At 55.5% G+C, this 17,023-nt stretch overlaps 1 protein-coding gene across 1 annotated transcript in view; it reads right to left on the reverse strand.

The window, feature by feature from the left end:
* The window catches only part of DLGAP2 (DLG associated protein 2), a 440,996-nt gene that overhangs the window by 41,351 nt on the left and 382,622 nt on the right, over positions 1-17,023 (reverse strand). Inside the window, exon 7 of the mRNA XM_064477626.1 lies at positions 12,112-12,308. Within this exon, the coding sequence (XP_064333696.1) occupies positions 12,112-12,308 (197 nt within the window). The remainder of the gene's footprint in view (positions 1-12,111; positions 12,309-17,023) is intronic.

The following is a 17,023-nucleotide window of genomic DNA, read 5'->3' on the forward strand; positions in this document are numbered from 1 at the left end:
ACTTCACACGGCGAGTTTACCAGCCAGCACGGAGTCTCGTTTCCTTCTGACGTAACGCTTCCCCTCGGAGGAATCTGCCTTCTCACCGTTGTACCCTCTTCAACGTCTGGGAGTCTTTCAAAGTGGCTCCGTCACCTTTACATCTGTGCGCAGGTCCCAGCGCCGAGCCTGGAGCCCCAGAGCGCCAGCGAGTGCCCCCGGGTGGCGCTGGGCAAGCCCGAGGTTTCATGTGTGTGTGATTCTGCGGTTCAAACACGCCTCTGATCCCCGCTGCTCTCCTTCTTCTAACGCGGGGCAGCCACTGCAAGCAGACTCGCCTCTGCAGGAAGCTAGTCACGCTGTTTTCTTTTAAACGCAGACTCCCAGCAGTTAACGTCTGCTACACGCGGCGATGCTGGGCACTCTGGGAGCATCTGGCAATGTGCTAACCCACCCAGTGCTCGCAGGAGTCCCACCCGGTTCGTGGCCTCGCTGTGCAAACAGGACGACCGACACCCGCACCGCCCAGGTCCCCCAGGTGAGCGCGGAGCGCGCAGCGGCCCGGCGGTCTGGCCCCGGGACACACACCTCCAGCCCCAAGAGTGCACTGCCGAGACACGGGATCGGCGACCTCAAGAGGCTGGTCCTCCAGTACCACGCATTTTAAACTAAAAAAAGCCCCAACTTCAGCCTATTACGCTTAATAGAAAACACCTGTTGTTATGACAACGGCTCAGCGCCGCCCCCCCCCCCCCCCGAGGAGGCCCACGGTCCTCACGGCCGCGGCCTGGACACTGACAACCAGCAGGGAGGCCGGAGGTGCCAGAGAGACCAGGGGTCCCACGTGGGACAGGGCCGGGCCCCGGGACCCCGCTCCTCCCCAGCAGCCGGTCCTCGGGCACCAGCACCATCTGAAACTCCCTTCAGGCCCCTCAGTTATTTCTTCAAAATGGTGATTCCTACTGCAGACCCGGGTGCCAGGCACAGCGCAGACCTTCACGTGCAGACTTTCCGGTGGCGCAGACGTTCCTGAGAGGAAACCACAAAGAGCCTTCCAGAGTAACGCAAACACATGGTTTCTAGTTTTTTCCCCTTTGAGCGGTGCCCACGTCCGACAGTCACACGTGCACACGAGGCGGGAACCTGCTCCGGGAGCCGAGCGAGGAAGGAGGCGCGTCGGGAGGGCTCCTGGCTTCCAGCTCTCCCCTTCCCGCCTGCGAGCTGTGAGAGCCGGCGGCTGGACCGAGGCCACAGCCCTCTTCTGTGACTTCAGGTCATGGTGAAAACAAATCCACGTAACCAAACCCACGCCTCACCAGGCCTCTGCGTTCAGCTGCCGGACCCGTGTAAACACACCCGAGCCCTGAGACAAAACACGCTGCCCCTGCGTTCCCATCACCCAAGCAGCGAGGACGCTGGGCAGCGTGTATGAAGGACAAATAGGGGAAAACTTTTTTTTTTCTAACTCAGCGTGTTTGTTCCAGATGCAGAGGGCGTCCCTCTGTTTTCACACGTGGAGCTGACGGAACTGGCAGGAGCGTGGCGTCTTCCCTGCGCCACGTGGAGAACGGGGCCCAGCGTAACCCTCTCCGGGGAGACTGGACCCTTCCCGCCTCTGCAGAGGCTCCGAAGGCGGAACAGACACAGCATCAGGCTCTTCCCTCGTCCTCTAAGGCCAGGAGGGCTCTTGGAAGAGGGGCCTCGCTTCCCGGAGATGAAACGCATCCCGGAGAGGAGGCGGCCGGCGTCCACAGGTGTTGGAGGAGCAGCTGCCAGGAGCCTGTGAGTTTTCTGGGGATGGACGGACAGACGGACAGACGGGGGCCGCCCTCACAACCCTGGCGCCTCCTTCCACCGCCTGTTCCTCTGCTCCTCACGTTTATTATTCTTCTTATTTTTTAAATCTTAAAGTATTTTTTTTTAGGGAGGTCCCGGGGATTGAACCCAGGGCCTCGTGCAAGCCAAGCACGCACCCACCTCTGAGCTGTGCCCTCCTTTCTACGTTTATTCCTTTACTGACCAGCAGCCCCTGCAGGGAAGAGGCTCATTAAACCCTGCAGACTTTCTGGAGCAGGAACAGAGGCCCCGCGCCAGGAAGTCCTGGTGGTCCGGGGGCGGGGGGGTTTGGGGCCGTGGGAGGTAGTGGGGAAACCGACCTGGAGGACTTGGGCCCGACTGCAGGAAGGGCAGGTGAGAAAAGGGTGGTGGATGGGACGGTTTTGAACAATTTTCCGAATCTGTCAGAGAGGAGGGGATGCGGGGTAATTTGGAAAGGCTGTGAGTTTGCTGGGTGGTGAGGCGACCTGAATGTTCATTTGTAGAGAGCGAGGGCCAGTGCAGTGGCCAGCAGAGCCATCGGGGGACACATCGCAGCGCCCAGCGCAGCCTGGGCTGGTGCGGGCACGGCCGTGAAGGCGGCTGCGTTCAGGTCCCGGCTGAGCTCCCGGCTCATGTGTCACGTTGGACAAGCTATGCCACTTCTGTGAGCACCTGCAAAACGCGGACGTCACAGGACTTAACTCACAGAGTCTGCGGATGTTAATTAAGAACATTCTACACAATGCGTGGAGGGTGGAGCCTGGCGCGCCGCGGGCATCTGGTTGATGTTAATAAGCATTGTAGTCGACTTGCCCGCAGAGGCCTGGACGGGGTCGGGGACCTGGCTCCCAGGTCAGTCTGAGGAGTTTGGTAGGACGTCTTGGGACACTCCTAGGGGAGCTGACGGGGGTCAGGGCTTCTCGGAGGGACCCCATTTTTCCACGTCAGATTCTGCCTGAAACAAAACATTTCAAGTGTTTACTTTCTTTTTTTTTTTTTTTTTTTTGAAAAGAACAAACACTGGTGAAGTCGTCAGAAAGAACTTAATTTTTTTTCTAAAATAGAAATCATGGAACAGAAAAATTAACCCCATTACACCCCGTTAACTAACCGAGCCAGAGCTGCCGTGTGTGGGCCGCGCAGACCTCAGGCGCGGCCTCTGACAGACGCCTCTCCTCCGCGGCTGCGCCCTCGGCCTCACCAGCCCTCTGCGTTGTCGTCATGCTCGCCCGCCGCAGCGCGAGCCGCGGGAGCCTCGCTCAGGTCACCTCCCGCTTGCTAAGGGCTGGTGCCGTGGTGGTTGGTTACTCGTGTGTCTTCTTTCGTGGAGTGGCTTCCCTAGCTTTTCCCCATTTTTTCCCATCAGTCTGTCTTCGTAGTTTTATTTTGTGGGTGTTCTGTATACATTTTGCGTGAAACCCTTTGTCAGATACACATTTCAAATATTTCCCTTCACCCTGCAGTCTGCCTTTTCATCTTCTTCTTAGTCCTTTAACGAGCAGAAGTTCTACCTGTTGATGGCGAGAGCCACTCTCCCGCACGCTGATTTATTCTGTCGATCTGCGTGGCCCTTAGTCCGAGAGGTTTCACCTCCCAGGGGATGTGAGGCAACGCCTGGAGACGCTCCGTCGTCACAGTTGCTGTCACCTGGTGGGTAGAGGCCGGACATGCTGCTGAAAGTCGTGCACAGAGAGCCGTCAACTCAGAAGAGCCACCTGGCCCCAGACGCCAGCCGCACGCAGGCTGAGAAGCCCTGGTCCCCCGACGCCACCCTCACTCTGTCTTAAGGACAGAGGGCCTCCCACCCGCAAGAACATAATCCGCTTTCCCCAGGCGAGGGCCCCTTGCACATCCACCAAGACAGACTATGTTCTGGGACATAAACCTTAAGAAATTTGAAAGAATAGAAATCATACACAATACGTTCTTGGACCATAATCAGTTAAACTAGAAATCAGCAACAGGAAGATTTCTGGAAAATCCCCAGGAATCTGAAAGTTAAACAGCAGGCTTCTAAACAAGCCGCGGTTCAAAGAGGAGGTCTCAAGGGAAATTGCAAAATGTCTTGTTCAGATAACCAGGGGGAGGGAGAAAAGCCAGACCGAACCACGTCGTGTCAAATTACAGCCAGAGACATCGGTATGGATTCATGCTTAGCTTAACAGACGCGGACGGGAAGGCACGATGAACACCTGCACGTACGCCGGCTCTGCCCGCTGAGGAGCTGGCCGTGAGCACACCCGGTGCCCCACCCAGGATTCTGAATGCCGTTCTCCTAAAACGAAGCAGGGAGCCTTGCAGAGACGGCTGGGTCTGGGGCTGGGAAAATCAGATGGCGAGAGGCGTCTGACTTGGTTCTTCTTTGTCAAGGGTGTCCTGGCTCTCCTAAGGTCCTTTGCATCTTCACACACGTTTTGGAATCCTCCTGTCAGTTTCTCTAAAAACAGAGGTTGCTTTGAATTGCGTTGGTTTTGGCTGAGGTTGCGCTGAAATTACACCCTAACCTGGGGAGAACTAGCAGCCTGACCGTGCCGAGGCTCCATCACGGTGTCTCTCCATTTACGTCACTCTCCTTTCATTCCTTGGAGCAGGGTCTTGGCCCTCGGTGCAGAGTCTACAGGTATGCGTGTACGTCTCAGGTGTGTGCAGTGAATCCCCAGACGTGTGCACCTCAGGCAGATTTCTGGCAGACAGGTGACTAGCACATGCGTGTTAACTGTTCTCCAGAACGTGCCGCCCCAGGATGTCTCATTTTCACGTTGTGTTGTGATGGTGCCTCTGTCATCTGCTTGGCTCACTGACACCTCGGGGCCTCGGGTGGTGGTGTCCGCTGCGAGAGGCGGAGACGGACACCTATTACAGGGCGACACGGTGGCGGTTTCCCTTCCACACCCTCTTGGAGCGAGGGTATGGGCACATGACCGCCGCCCCTCAGATACGGTGCGTCTCCCCCAGACTCGGGGTGCAAGCTCAGGGCACAGAGGAGAATCCCACCAAGAGCAGCTGCAGCCGCCGCATCTGGCGTACAAGGTCGCGGGCAGAGCTCGGCCTGGGTGTCGCCCGCGAGGCGTGTGCCCAGCGTGGCTGGGATGGCGGGCTTCACCAAAGCAGGCAGATCTGAGGGGGGCTGTTCCCGGCTGCAGAGCCTTCACTCTGCCTGCTTCTGTCCCTGCTGGAGATTCTCAGAGACGCCCTTATTGTTTCATGCATTTTCTTTCTGCTTAGTTACAGAGCCTGTTTTTCGTGCTTATTTAAGCATCCAGAGCGAGTCTGCGTTTGAGCCTCCCCGCCCCCTGTGCGACGACGCAGCCGTTTCCTGGATCCAGGTACTCGAAGTGGCAGCTGAAGCCACGCCCGGACTTACCGCGAACAGGGTCCCCGAGGTCCACCTGGTGCCACCGAAAGGCCCCTTGGGTCCATTTTCTTAAAAACACTGTTGATCTCAAGACCTTGCAAGTCACACATCACAGAGACTGGCTCAACACCGACGCGTGTGCCAGGACTTGAGGGCGCGCCTGCTGCAGGGGGTCTGCTGTTGACCCGCCGACATTCAGAGCGTTTGAGGTTTATTTTTCTGAAATTCAGTTTGCTGACATCTCTCCCTGTAATTTATTTTTCCAAAGAGACACGAGTGGAGGCCAGTGTGCGTGAGCTGCGACACAGAGGAAGCGGGGGCCCGGGGACCAGCCATCGGCCGGGACCAAGGCAGGGCTGCTCTAAAGGGACTTCCTTGGGGTGAAAACGCTCTCCCCAGGTGTGTTTACCCGGCAAGTGAGCCATTCACCTAACACACACTGGGCGCCCAGAACAGGAACGAGATGGCTGAACCTCGCCCTTGCTCTCAGGAGCTTCCGGGGCAGCAGGCTGGAGTCTGTCTCTCGGACCTGCCCCGTCAGGTCCCCCGCCCAGAAGGCAGAGGGAGCGAGCATTCGGGACCTGGGGGGTCAGGATCACCTGGGCAGAGACGACGTCCGGCTGCGGCTCTCACCTGGGCATCGGGCCTTGGGGGCCACATTAAACGCAACATGCCCGAGGCTGGACTCAGCCACCCCCGACCTCTGCGCCTCCTTCCAGCCCCTCTGCCGCCCATGTCAGAGTCCTGGGGGGGGGGTGTCTTCCGTCCCTGCTCCTTTTGTTCAGCACCATCCCCTAACAGGTCCACTTCCCGACCCATTTTCTCGGTCCCCCTGCCATTGCCAGCGCAGTCTGCTCTCCCTCACTGGGATTTCCTGACAGACACATGACCGTGTCCCCCAGTCAGATCCATCTTCCTAAGACAGAAACCGTCTAGGCTACTGAACCCCTTCAGGGGTTCCCCAAGACCTTCAGGAGCAATTTTAGGGCATTTATTAGCCTAACAAATGAGGCGACTGGAACACGAAGCTGCAGTAAAAATCACCACTAACACCCACCTGATCAGCCCCAGTGACCACTTCCTGACGAGCAGTTCAGGGCGTCAGACACCACTGAGCACCTGCTCTGCGTCAGGATAGCTCAGCCACGGCCTCTGCTCTCAAGGGACCTGGAGCGAAGTCTGGCCAGTGAGACAAACAGAAAACTGGATCGGTTCCCCGTCAGGTGGTATGTGCAGAGAAGACATTCTGTTCCACGCTGCCACCGCTGCCTTTGTTCCAGAATTTCTCCCGTTAGCGCTTGAAATTAAATATCACCGCGGCAGTTAAATACGCGTTTCCATTCTCCTCACTCCATTGTATTTTCTGACTGCTGATTTTATAGGTTAAATATTTGATTATCTACCACCCTGTAAAATGCGAGGTACATGCTGCTTAAGAAGAAAGAAAGAGTTCTTTCGCCGTTGCAATGTTTAATGATAAATGCTGAATTTAGTGACTATTTGAATACGCCACCATATACATGTAAGACCCTACAGGCAGTAAGATCGAGCATCCTATTGTGATTGGAGAGCATCACTAAATGCGCATCCATCTGAAATGAAAAGAGCAGTGTAACCCGTCATGGAAGCGATCCGACGTGGTGCCCCAGTCAGCTGACAATGTCTGGGGGACTGCACGGCAGTTATCGGGGTAATAAAAAGAAATGAGTGTTCACTGCCATTCGAGGGAGCCGTAATTTAATCCGGAACTAGAGACAAACACAGAAGATGAAGAAGAACGAGGGCACCAAATGTGCAGGAAGATGGCTAATGGGAACCTCTCAGTACGGGGACATCCCGGGAGTCAGAAGTCACCGGTAGCAGACGGGGGCAGCCCTGGGAGGGGAGACTGTGCTGGAAAAGCCCTGGGCTCTCTGGACCAGGGATGCTGAAGGCCCTTGCCCCCCCCCCCCCCGTGCACGTCGTGGTGCTAGAGCTGGAGGCGATTCTCGGGACCAGTAATGCTCAGCGCCCACTCCTTTCACTCCATCAAGGAAGAGGGGTTCCCTGGTGACAGCTTGGGGACGTGTCTCTGCAAGTCTTCTTTTACTACATCTCACGTAAAATGACCTTGGAGACACAACACGTGGGCATACTCCCGGGAATAAGTTTCACTTTATGGCTTTAGAACACACATAAAACCATACTTCCACTTGTAGCAGAGAAGTGTAATAAAGTCACCGAGCATAAAGGTATTACTCTGGTAACTTTGCAACACAAGGATTGTTTGCTTTAAATGCAGTGTTATTACTGGGAAAACAGCACTTACCGGTTACGAGGGGGCTTAGAAGACAGAGAAGCCGATTTTCAGTATCTTTTAACACTAATATACGCTTTTGGAAAATTTTTAGGAAATATTTGAAAAAAGGTAAAACTCAGCTGCAACTCCACCACCCAGAGATGACCATTCCTAACACGTTGGTGCTTCCGTGTATTAGTTTTCCACTGCTGTGTGTGGCGGTTAATCTTATGCATCAACTTGGCTAGACTGCAGGACCCAGATACCTGGTCAAGTAGTAGTCTAGACAGTACTGTGAAGGAGTTTTTTTTGAAGATGTGATTAACATTTAAACTGGTAGACTGAGTAAGTAGACTGCCCTCAGGATGCGGGTGGGCCTCGCCCAACCAGTTGAAGGTCTTAAGAGAAAAGATCAACCTCCTTGAGGAAGAGGAGGCGTCCAGACGCCTTCAGACTTGAGCTGCAGCAGCATCTCCCCTGGGCCATCAGCCTGCCAGTCTGCCCTCCACAGGCATGGGAGCCAGCTCCTCACAGGCCCCGTGTCTCAGGAGAACCCTGACTAACGCCACGTTAACATGAACTCAGTGGCTGAGCGCAGCCCTCCTGTGCTAGGTCACGTTAGAACCGTAGGTCACAGTCTGGCGCGGTGGGACTGGTTCTCTGGCCGCGGCCCCACACACGGACAGCAAGGCGCCAGCCAGACTGAGTTCTCTTTGGAGGCTCTGGGAAGAAATAACGTAAATATTTTTCATACATACATATTGATACATTTCACAGTAAACGAGATTTAAACAACATTTATCCTAATAAAGTGGTTATTGCAAAAGCAATTCAGGTCATCAAACCCTTACTTTTTTAACTGTGAAAAAGAATTCTGTCATTTTCAGTTGACTGGTTTTTGGTGCCTCGTTAATATCCTGGCAATCTGTATGCTCATTTTTTTAAATTCTTACATTTTTTATTTCTATTTTTTATTTTTGGTACATTTATTTATTTATTAATGTTGTCTTATTTATATACTTAGTTCATAACACACACTTATTTCTTGGATGACTAAGCATGTGAATTCACACGTGAAGCATCGTTTACCAAGGAAGACGGCGGTTTCAGGAGAAGAAATCATTTTACTGCATTTGGGAGAACCGCACACAAGGCACTTAGAACAGCCACTGCCGGGCTTGGTGTTATGTGACTTCGCCCTCAGATTTTACGGCCTCTTCTCTCTGAACTCTTTACTCAGCGCGGTCCCCGGGAACACAGCAGACGAGGGCAGCCGGGGAGAAGTGCGGCCCCCTTTCAGCCCCAGGCCAGCGTCTGCTTCTCACCCCAAAGGGACTGCGTGCACTGTCACCGCCCTCTGTCCTCAGTTTTGCCAGGTGGGGCCCAGCTGCTGGCCGTCCGTGTCCCTCGCCGCCTGCACAGCTCCGGGGACCGGACGGAGACGCGCGTGGGCTGTCACAGCGCGGACGCGGGCCCTCGGAGCCCCGCATGGCCCCAGGAGTCCGTCTGGCACCGCGCTGTTTAACAGCCACACTCGAAGGACTTCCTGTAATTTTTCTCACGGTACCAGGTCTGCTGACAATGCTTTTCTCAACTTCTGTTTTTGTGAAAAGGTCTCTATTTCATTTTCATTTTTGAATGGTACTTTCTCTAAGTCTAGAATTCTGGGTGAATCAGCTTCTCTTCTCATACTTTAAGCATCTCCCTTCGTTGTTTCTGGCTTGGAGAGTTTATGCTGAGAAGCTGAAACTGTCTGTTCCTCTGTAGGTAGCGTCTTGTTCTGTAAGAGTCCCCTTTACCCTTGGCTTCTGGTGGTGGGAACGTGATGGGGAGACGGGGTGAGGCCTTTTGTTTGTTTCGTTGTTTGGGTGTTCATCTTTCTCGAGAGTTCCGAGCTCTTCAGTCTCTGACTTAACGTCTCATGACGTTCAGGAATTCTTGGACGTTACGTCTTCTGACTTCTCTTCCCTCCGGGGCTCCTCCGTGCTGGACAGCTTGACGCCTCCCCGCAGCTCTTAAACGCGCTCCTCTGCTTTTCGCGCCCTACGTTTTCTCCTTCGCGTTTCAGTGCGGTGGTGTCTGTGCACCTGCCTTCGAGTTCACTGCTTACCACTCAGTCACGTCTACCGACGAGCCGGTCAGCAAAGCTCGTCGTTCCTACACGTGACCTTCCTTCACAGCACTTCTCGCTGCCCCCGTCCTGTAATTTTCCTGTCTGTGGAGTCCACGCGTCCCCTTAGACCCTTTACTGCAATAATCTGTTATTTCAAAGTTTTCTTGGCAGTCCTGTCGCCAGTGTCACCTGTCCATCCCGTGGCCGCTCTGTCTCCTGAGAGTGGCTTTACCGTCTTTCACTGTGTCTTCGAAGTCCTGGTATTTCTGAGTAGATGGCACGTCTGCACAAACGAAGGTCGGCATGATATATAAAAGGCACATACTGAGACGTCCTGGGCCTTCCCTGCTGCGCCTGCCTCCTCCTCACTCCTTAGAGGTAAGCATGTTTTATTAGTTTCTTACTTATTCTCGTGGTTTCACTACGTCATAGAAACGGACAAGAGCTGTCGTCTTATTTTCCCATTATGTGAAAGGCGGCACGTTATTTAGTAACGCTCTGCACTTGGCTGTTGAACGCGCTCTGATCGCTCCGTGTCGGCACACAGAAGTCTTCCCCATTTCTCACAGCCGCCTAACGTTCTACCATGTTCCATTAGTAACATTCTACTGTTTGAACACGTGTATATCTGCTATTCAGTCAGGACTGTAATGGTGAACTTGGGGTTATTTTCAGCTTTTGCTATTCCTGGCCACGTTGCCACGAATAACATGTTACTACTTACAGGTGCAGGTCTGTCCAGGGGACACGTTGTTCAAAGTGTGGTCCAGCAGCCCTGCCTCTCCATCGCTCCCTTGGGTTTTGGGGGAACTTTTACTGTATTGGGTAACGAAGTGGGTCTTACAAATGCAGACTCCTAACCTGTCCTCTGAGCACTGTCAGCGTGGGCGCCTGGTACGAGGCCGCGGGCCAGCCCCTGAGATGAGGAGAGGGACGGGCTGCAGGTGCTGAGGAGGGAGGGGACTGAAGTGCCCGAGGGAGGGGACTGAAGTGCCCGGGGGAGAGGTCAGGCGTGGGGACAGGACGTGCGAGCGCGGGCCAGGGGGTCCGCAGGCCAGGAGGGGTACCTTGTCAACAGGAAAGTAAAGTGCATAATCCTTAAGGAGGCCTGATGCCTGCTCGCGGTCACTACACTGCTTGCTTTTTTTTTTCTTTTCTTTCTCATGGTTTTCTTTTAATGTGCAAGATCACGAAATGAATGACACACTTTTAACACGAGAAGTTATGTTGGCAGCCCCCTACCCAGGGGTTCAAACCCCACGGCCTGCTCAGCACAGCTGGCGCCCAGGGAGGGTTTCAGGGACCCCACGTTCTCAGGTGTTCCCCAGCCCCCCCACATCAAGGCGGGGAGACTGAGGTCTGGTGCAGCCCTTGATGCGGGGGGCAGGGTCAGTGATGCCTCTGGCTCCCCCCAGCACAACTTCCCAGTGAGAACCTCTTCCAAGCCTGGGTTTCTCTGTGACCCGTGCCTCCCTCCCCCAGTTCCCTCTGTGAGCTCCAAAGGGCGAGGCTCTGGCTGGGCTCCCGGCCACGCCCTCACAACCCCCTCCACCGACCATCTTCTCCGTGAGGCAGGGCCTCAGCGGACAAATGAGGGAGGCGGCAGACGGCACTGACAGTCACCCCTTCCTGCCTGGCGTCCCCAACGCAACTGCTGTGGCACTTAAGGGAGGCAGGCCACAAAGGTGTGGTTCACGTCTGCAGGGTTTTAGTTCCCATCCTTCAAGGAGACTAACAGGTCGGGGGATTTACTGGGAGAAGAAATCACACCTGGTTCCACGTGCTGCCGTGTGCATGGCGGGGGTGGGGGTGGACCGACACCAAGGTAACACCCCGGTCACAGCCTCATCCTCTGTCCAGGCTGCAGCCGCTCTGGACACAGCACCGGCAAATCTCCTCGGACCTTCCCACGGGATGACAGACAGCTCGCGGTGGGAAAAGCAGGCAGTTTTTGCATTTATATCCAGACTTAGCCAATCGGGCCAGATACACACAGCACGGTGACAGTTAAGGGTCAGTCGTATGTTCACAGTTCACAGAGGAGTAATCGAGTTCCTCGTTTCCCTGGTTTGTATTTTGTGAAACAAGTTGCACACGTGGACTGTGTATTTCTGGACAAACATACAAAGCGTGTGCTGTTCTAGCTGTGAAGTGGACCCACGTCCTGCCCCTCCCCTGCGGACGGCGTGCGGCCTCCACAGGCACGTGTAACGTTACAGTAAACAAGAAATACTCTGCTGTGATTTTCGCTCACTCACACTCACTCACACTCGCTCATACTCACACACTCACTCACACTCACACAGACGTGCCCCTGGTCAACAACCGGGGTGCTCTGAGGAGGCGCCGGTGCGCCACCGGCAAGGAGAGCTGCTTTAAAATTAATACTTGACACAGACATGGCCCAGGTGTACCTCCGTAATTACTCTGCAGTAACAGCGCAGAGTCTGATTGTTTTATGTGCAGTCTAACATTTTCAACCCAGGACTTTTTAGGGACAGCTGGCAGTGGTCAGCCGTGCGGAGAGGACACTGGGGCCGGGGTGGGGGGCAGCGTGCTGGGGCTTACGTTTGGAGGTCTCCCAGCGGCCTCTGTCCGAGGGGCTGGAGCAGGGGCCCTGGGGGGGGCGTCTTGGGGCTGGAGTCCGACTCCCCGCTCTCCTCATCGCCCATGGCTTTGATGTAGCTCCCGCTCCGCATCCTCCGGCAGGGGATCTCGTCGTCTCGGCCCCCCGTGGGGCACCCGCCCCACTCGTCCTGAGGCACCTAGGAGAGAGCAGACACGGTCAGCCTGGCGCTGACCCCGCGCCCGGGAGACTCAGCCCGGAAGGGCCCCTGGCGTCTCCTCTCGAGGCAGGTGAGGGCAGATGTCCTCAGAGCACTGCGTGCGGGTCCCCAGGGACACCAGAGCCAGTTACTGCCTTTCCCCGCACTGTAACGGTGAGAGGGAGTCCGTGCCGGCAAAGCAGGACGGGGAGACATCCCACCTGCCGTCTCAGCACCTAGGAAGGAACACCAACATTCAGATTTATTTCCTTCTGGTACAAAAGTCGCTGAAACTTGAGAAAACTGGAAAGAAAGAGGTCTCCGGCGTGTAGGAGGAGGAGGAGGAAAGAGAGGAGGAAGGAGAAGGAAAAACGGAAGGAGGGACGGAGGAGGGCCTGCCGCGTGCCACGGGCTGCACCGCCACATCGAGCCAGGGCCCGGCATCCCGGGGGAGGCGCGCTGGGCCAGCTTACCCAACAGAGCTGACCACTGCCCCCGTCCCGCGTCCCAGCAGACGCCCACGGGGGACACCCCTCCGTGCTGCTCCATCAAGCTTCCGGCCTGAGTGCTGGCTAAGCCACAGACAGGATAAAGCCGGCCCATCTTTCGGTGTCCACCTCCCCTGACACACCCAAGTCACGGACCTTGTCTGATCCGGTGTCCCCACCACCCACCACTGTTCTGCGCAGCTCAGCGTCCCGTCCCACACTCCCCCGCCGTGCACGTTTACAAAAGCAAACCCACACCAGGCAGTGGTCTGCAGCGCGTGGAGGTCGCACAATTCCATGGACGCACCCACAACTCACGGGGTTCCGTGCGCCGGTCATGCTGGGGGAGGGGATCTCCCACATGCGCTTCACAGAGACAGAGGAGGAAGCGATGCCACATTCAGAGTCTCCCGGGGTGGGGCTCTTCCTGGTGCAAATACCGAGGGACTTCTGTACCCACATCAGTTCATCTGAAACCGGGTCCTGCCGTCCTCCCAGTTTCGATGTTGCCGATGAGCCGACTGCCACCATCCCCACCGGGGAATTGCAGCCTGGCTGGAAAGGCAGCATTCTCAGCTGAAACCCCTTTCCTCAGAACACGTGGTCAGACACCTCCCACGTTACAGCCCACGACGGGAAAGTCAGTTCTCAGCAATCAGAACAAATCTCCAGGATGGAGAAAGATGTGGCACCATCTCACGCCAGGCGGGAACGGGGGCCCAGTCTTCATGGAAACGTGTCAGAACTTCCGTCTATCCATGCCCTCTGACCCGGCAATGTCGCTGCCATGAAGGTGTCTCCAGACAACAGGGCTCATGCCAGGGACTGTGAATTCTTCGCTTGGGTAAAGGGAGGAGACACTCTAATATCTGATCGGGGCGGTGTGAAATATTTACTACAACCGAATCACGGATCCGGCTCAGAAGACACACTTAGCCGTGGAAAGATGTCCACGTGGTGGGGTCAATATTTAGAGCAGAGTAGGCCCTCCGTGTTCTTACACTTTAAAGACAGGCGTGCCTGCATTTTGCAGAGAAACAGCCGGAAGGATGTGGAACCATCACTGGGAGACAGTGACTGTGGGCTTCCCAGTAGTTTTTTCTTTAAGCTTCTATTTTCTCAGTTTTCTACATGGACCATATATATTGCTATTGTAATTAAAAGTAAAATTTTTTTTAATTTAAGAAAATTCAGTCCTGAATGACAATATCTTTCAGCAGAGGAGACTGGCATAAAATACAGTAAATTATGGTTTAATTAGGACCAAAGAGGCAGGTGCAGAGGGGATCAGGGATGGAACCAAGCCATCCACAGAGAGGTGGAGACCTGGGAGGACTTCCTGGAGGTGAGGTCAGGGTTCTAACTAACTGGGACTTGACATGAAGGTGGAAGAAAGAGGCACCCAAAGGCACAGGCTCCAAGTGTCCCCGCTTAGTGGGGAGGAGTGGCTCAGCCACGGGGCGGGCGTTCTGGGGAGGGAGGCTGGAGGCTGGGCCGGGACAGATGGAGAGAACTCGTTCGCGATGAAAATGCGTTCCCGTTGGCAGCTTTAGGGAATTTTTGTGAATTAAAAACATGTTTCCATAAAAATAACAAAGTAAAGATTTTTTTTTCCCCAGCAGCCTGTGAATTAGCTAACAAATGAGACCAGCTTGTATTTTTTGTTTCTGATTTAAGCAGCCAGTGTCGCAGCCGTTGACAGAAGAGGTTTCAACACCAGAGGAGGGAGAGCAGACCCAGGCGCAGGGCACGAAGGCCGCTTCCCTGCAGGCGCCTCAGGACTGTCGAGAGGACGAGGGGCGACGCTGGCACGCACTGTGCCTCAGTGAGTGACTGCTGGGCAAGCGCCCGTGTCAAACACCTGCGGCAGGAGACGTCCGGGGGGCCGACCTGGGGGAACGCAGGGGTGAACCTGCGCCCACAGGAGCCCTGACCTGCGGACCCCGTGTGGCCTCTGCTGCAGTGAGTGACAATTAATTACTCTAATTTCCTGTCTGCACAGAGTGCTGAGTGAGATCTGTAACTTCTGAAGAGCATTCCCCGGAGGTCGAGTTTAGCGTGCATTTTGGAATCTCCTGTTTCTGGCATCAAGCAGGCTTGAATGCGGCGTATTAGCCTATCAGGCAGCAGGGCCCAGGTGACAAGGGCCAGGGCTTGGTAACAATACTCTCTTTCAGGGGTGGAAATCAAGGAAAAACGCCCCAAACGCTGTGAGTCCCCACAGGGAATGTCTTCTCCGCTCACTCCATGACTTGATTGCTTGTTTTAAATGCATGCCAGGTACACCCGCCTCTGGGGATATAACTGAGAGCAGTACGGCTGGGCTCTTCGGTTCCAGGTTTTCGAAAGGACAGCGGTTCCAAGCGGGGGCGCCCGCCGGGGCCACCCCGATCTCCATCTGGGGCAGCCGTGACTTCTGCACCCCCGGGGAGCGCGGCCCGCATCCCGGGACCAGAGATGCTCGCTCTCAGGAAAGCAGGAAGCAGTCCCGCCCCAAGAGTGCCTGGCGCGTGCCTGTCTGACGCTGCTGGCGGCTCTTCCGTCTGTCATGACCTGAGCCTGGGAGCTGACCCTTCTTTGCACGCTAACCAAAGCTTGCTGGGTTTTTGCCTTTTCTTCTGCATGGTTTTAATGAACAGTGACTTTTTCAGGTATGCAACTTACCATGTAAATCAAGGGAAAGAGAACTCGGTTCGGTGTGATGCTTCCCTGAGAACCGTTTACCATTTCCAAAAACCCCCTCAGGCTGGCGCATCCGCGGTGTGGCTGGTCATCAGAGCCCCTCCGGGCGTCTCAGTGAGGTCAGTCTTCGGCCAGAGACGAGCTTCCGATCACCTCCTTCAGTACATGTTTGTCACGTGCCAAGACGCTTTTATGTTAAAATTCATGTTCTTGGATAAAAGTTACTCCCCTTTTTAGAAAAAGAAGACAGCTTATTTTTTTACTTGAAGTAGAGCCAGTTTACAGTGTTGTGTTGGTGTCTGGCCTGCAGCACAGTGATTCAGGTTTATGTACACATGTTCCTTTTCATGTTCCTTCCCATTCCAGGCCATTGCAAGGGAGTGGATATAGCTCCCTGTGCTGCGCAGCAGGACCTCGCCATTCATCTTCACCTGCCTTTAGTTTCTCTGTTTTATTAGAGTCCGGGCACATTATATAATTAAGGGGGTTGGGGGGCCGGACCCTCCCTGCAGAGGGAAGTCCGAGTGCCACGCACCGTCAGCCCTGTGCACGCACGGTGCAGCCCCCGGGTTTCCCCAGCCGCGGGCCACCCCGCCCAGCACAGGCGCGTCTGCTGCTGAGAAGGAGTCTGCCCGTGCGTGGACCCATGCAGCTCAAACCCGCGTCGCTCCAGGGTCAGCTGCATACTCAGAACATGCGTGTAGGTTGGTTACACAGGAATTTCATTTTAGAGCAGTCAAGGCGGCACTGTGAGGTATTTGTTACAAGCAGGAGCCTTGGCTGGTCAGTTTGGGAGCCACTGTTGTGGCAGGAAAGCTGTCGAGACAGTTGCGTGACGGGCCGGGGTTCGGAGAGCATGTGGTCAGGTGGTCAGCAAGCCTCGGGGGGCCTGGGAAGGTGTCTCGTAAAAAAGTCTTCCCAGCCGATCCCGCTCCCCGGGGAGGCAGGGGTGCTAGGCAGGGCGGCGGGGGCGGGGACGCAGCGGGGGTGGGAGGCGCGGTGGGGGTGGTGCTTGCTCCCCGGCCCAGGGGAGCGCCGGCTTCTGACGAACCCAAGTCCAACTAGCGGCGAACCTTGTGCTCTGTGGACGACCCTGTGGCTCCCAGCCGGGGGCACTCCTTTCCCGGGGACAGCGGGCAACGTCTCCACAGTGGGGGTGCCGCTTACCGGCCGCTAGAGGCTCAAGACAGTCCCCACGGGAGACAGGCCCGGCCACGTGTCCTCCTGTCTCTGATTTCCTACCACGGACACTCCTCACCGTCCTTCGTCACACACAGGCCGCGCCATCTGTAACCGGTGAGCGTGGGTTACGTCCACCCACACGGCATCAGAGGGCTAGGCGATGCCGATGATTTTCAGAGTGCCTTTCTCACCCACTGCTGAATCTGACCACAAAGTCTGATGTACATGAGATTAACGAGGCAGAAGGATTCACCAGACTCACAGCTGGCAAATACTCAGAACCCCACCATCACTCAGTGAAGAATTCGTTTCAGTGACATTCTGGACCGCCCGTCACAGGCACAAGCCACACTGGGAACCACA

Source organism: Camelus dromedarius, chromosome 22 (assembly GCF_036321535.1).
Source record: "Camelus dromedarius isolate mCamDro1 chromosome 22, mCamDro1.pat, whole genome shotgun sequence".
Taxonomy (NCBI): Eukaryota; Metazoa; Chordata; class Mammalia; order Artiodactyla; family Camelidae; genus Camelus; species Camelus dromedarius.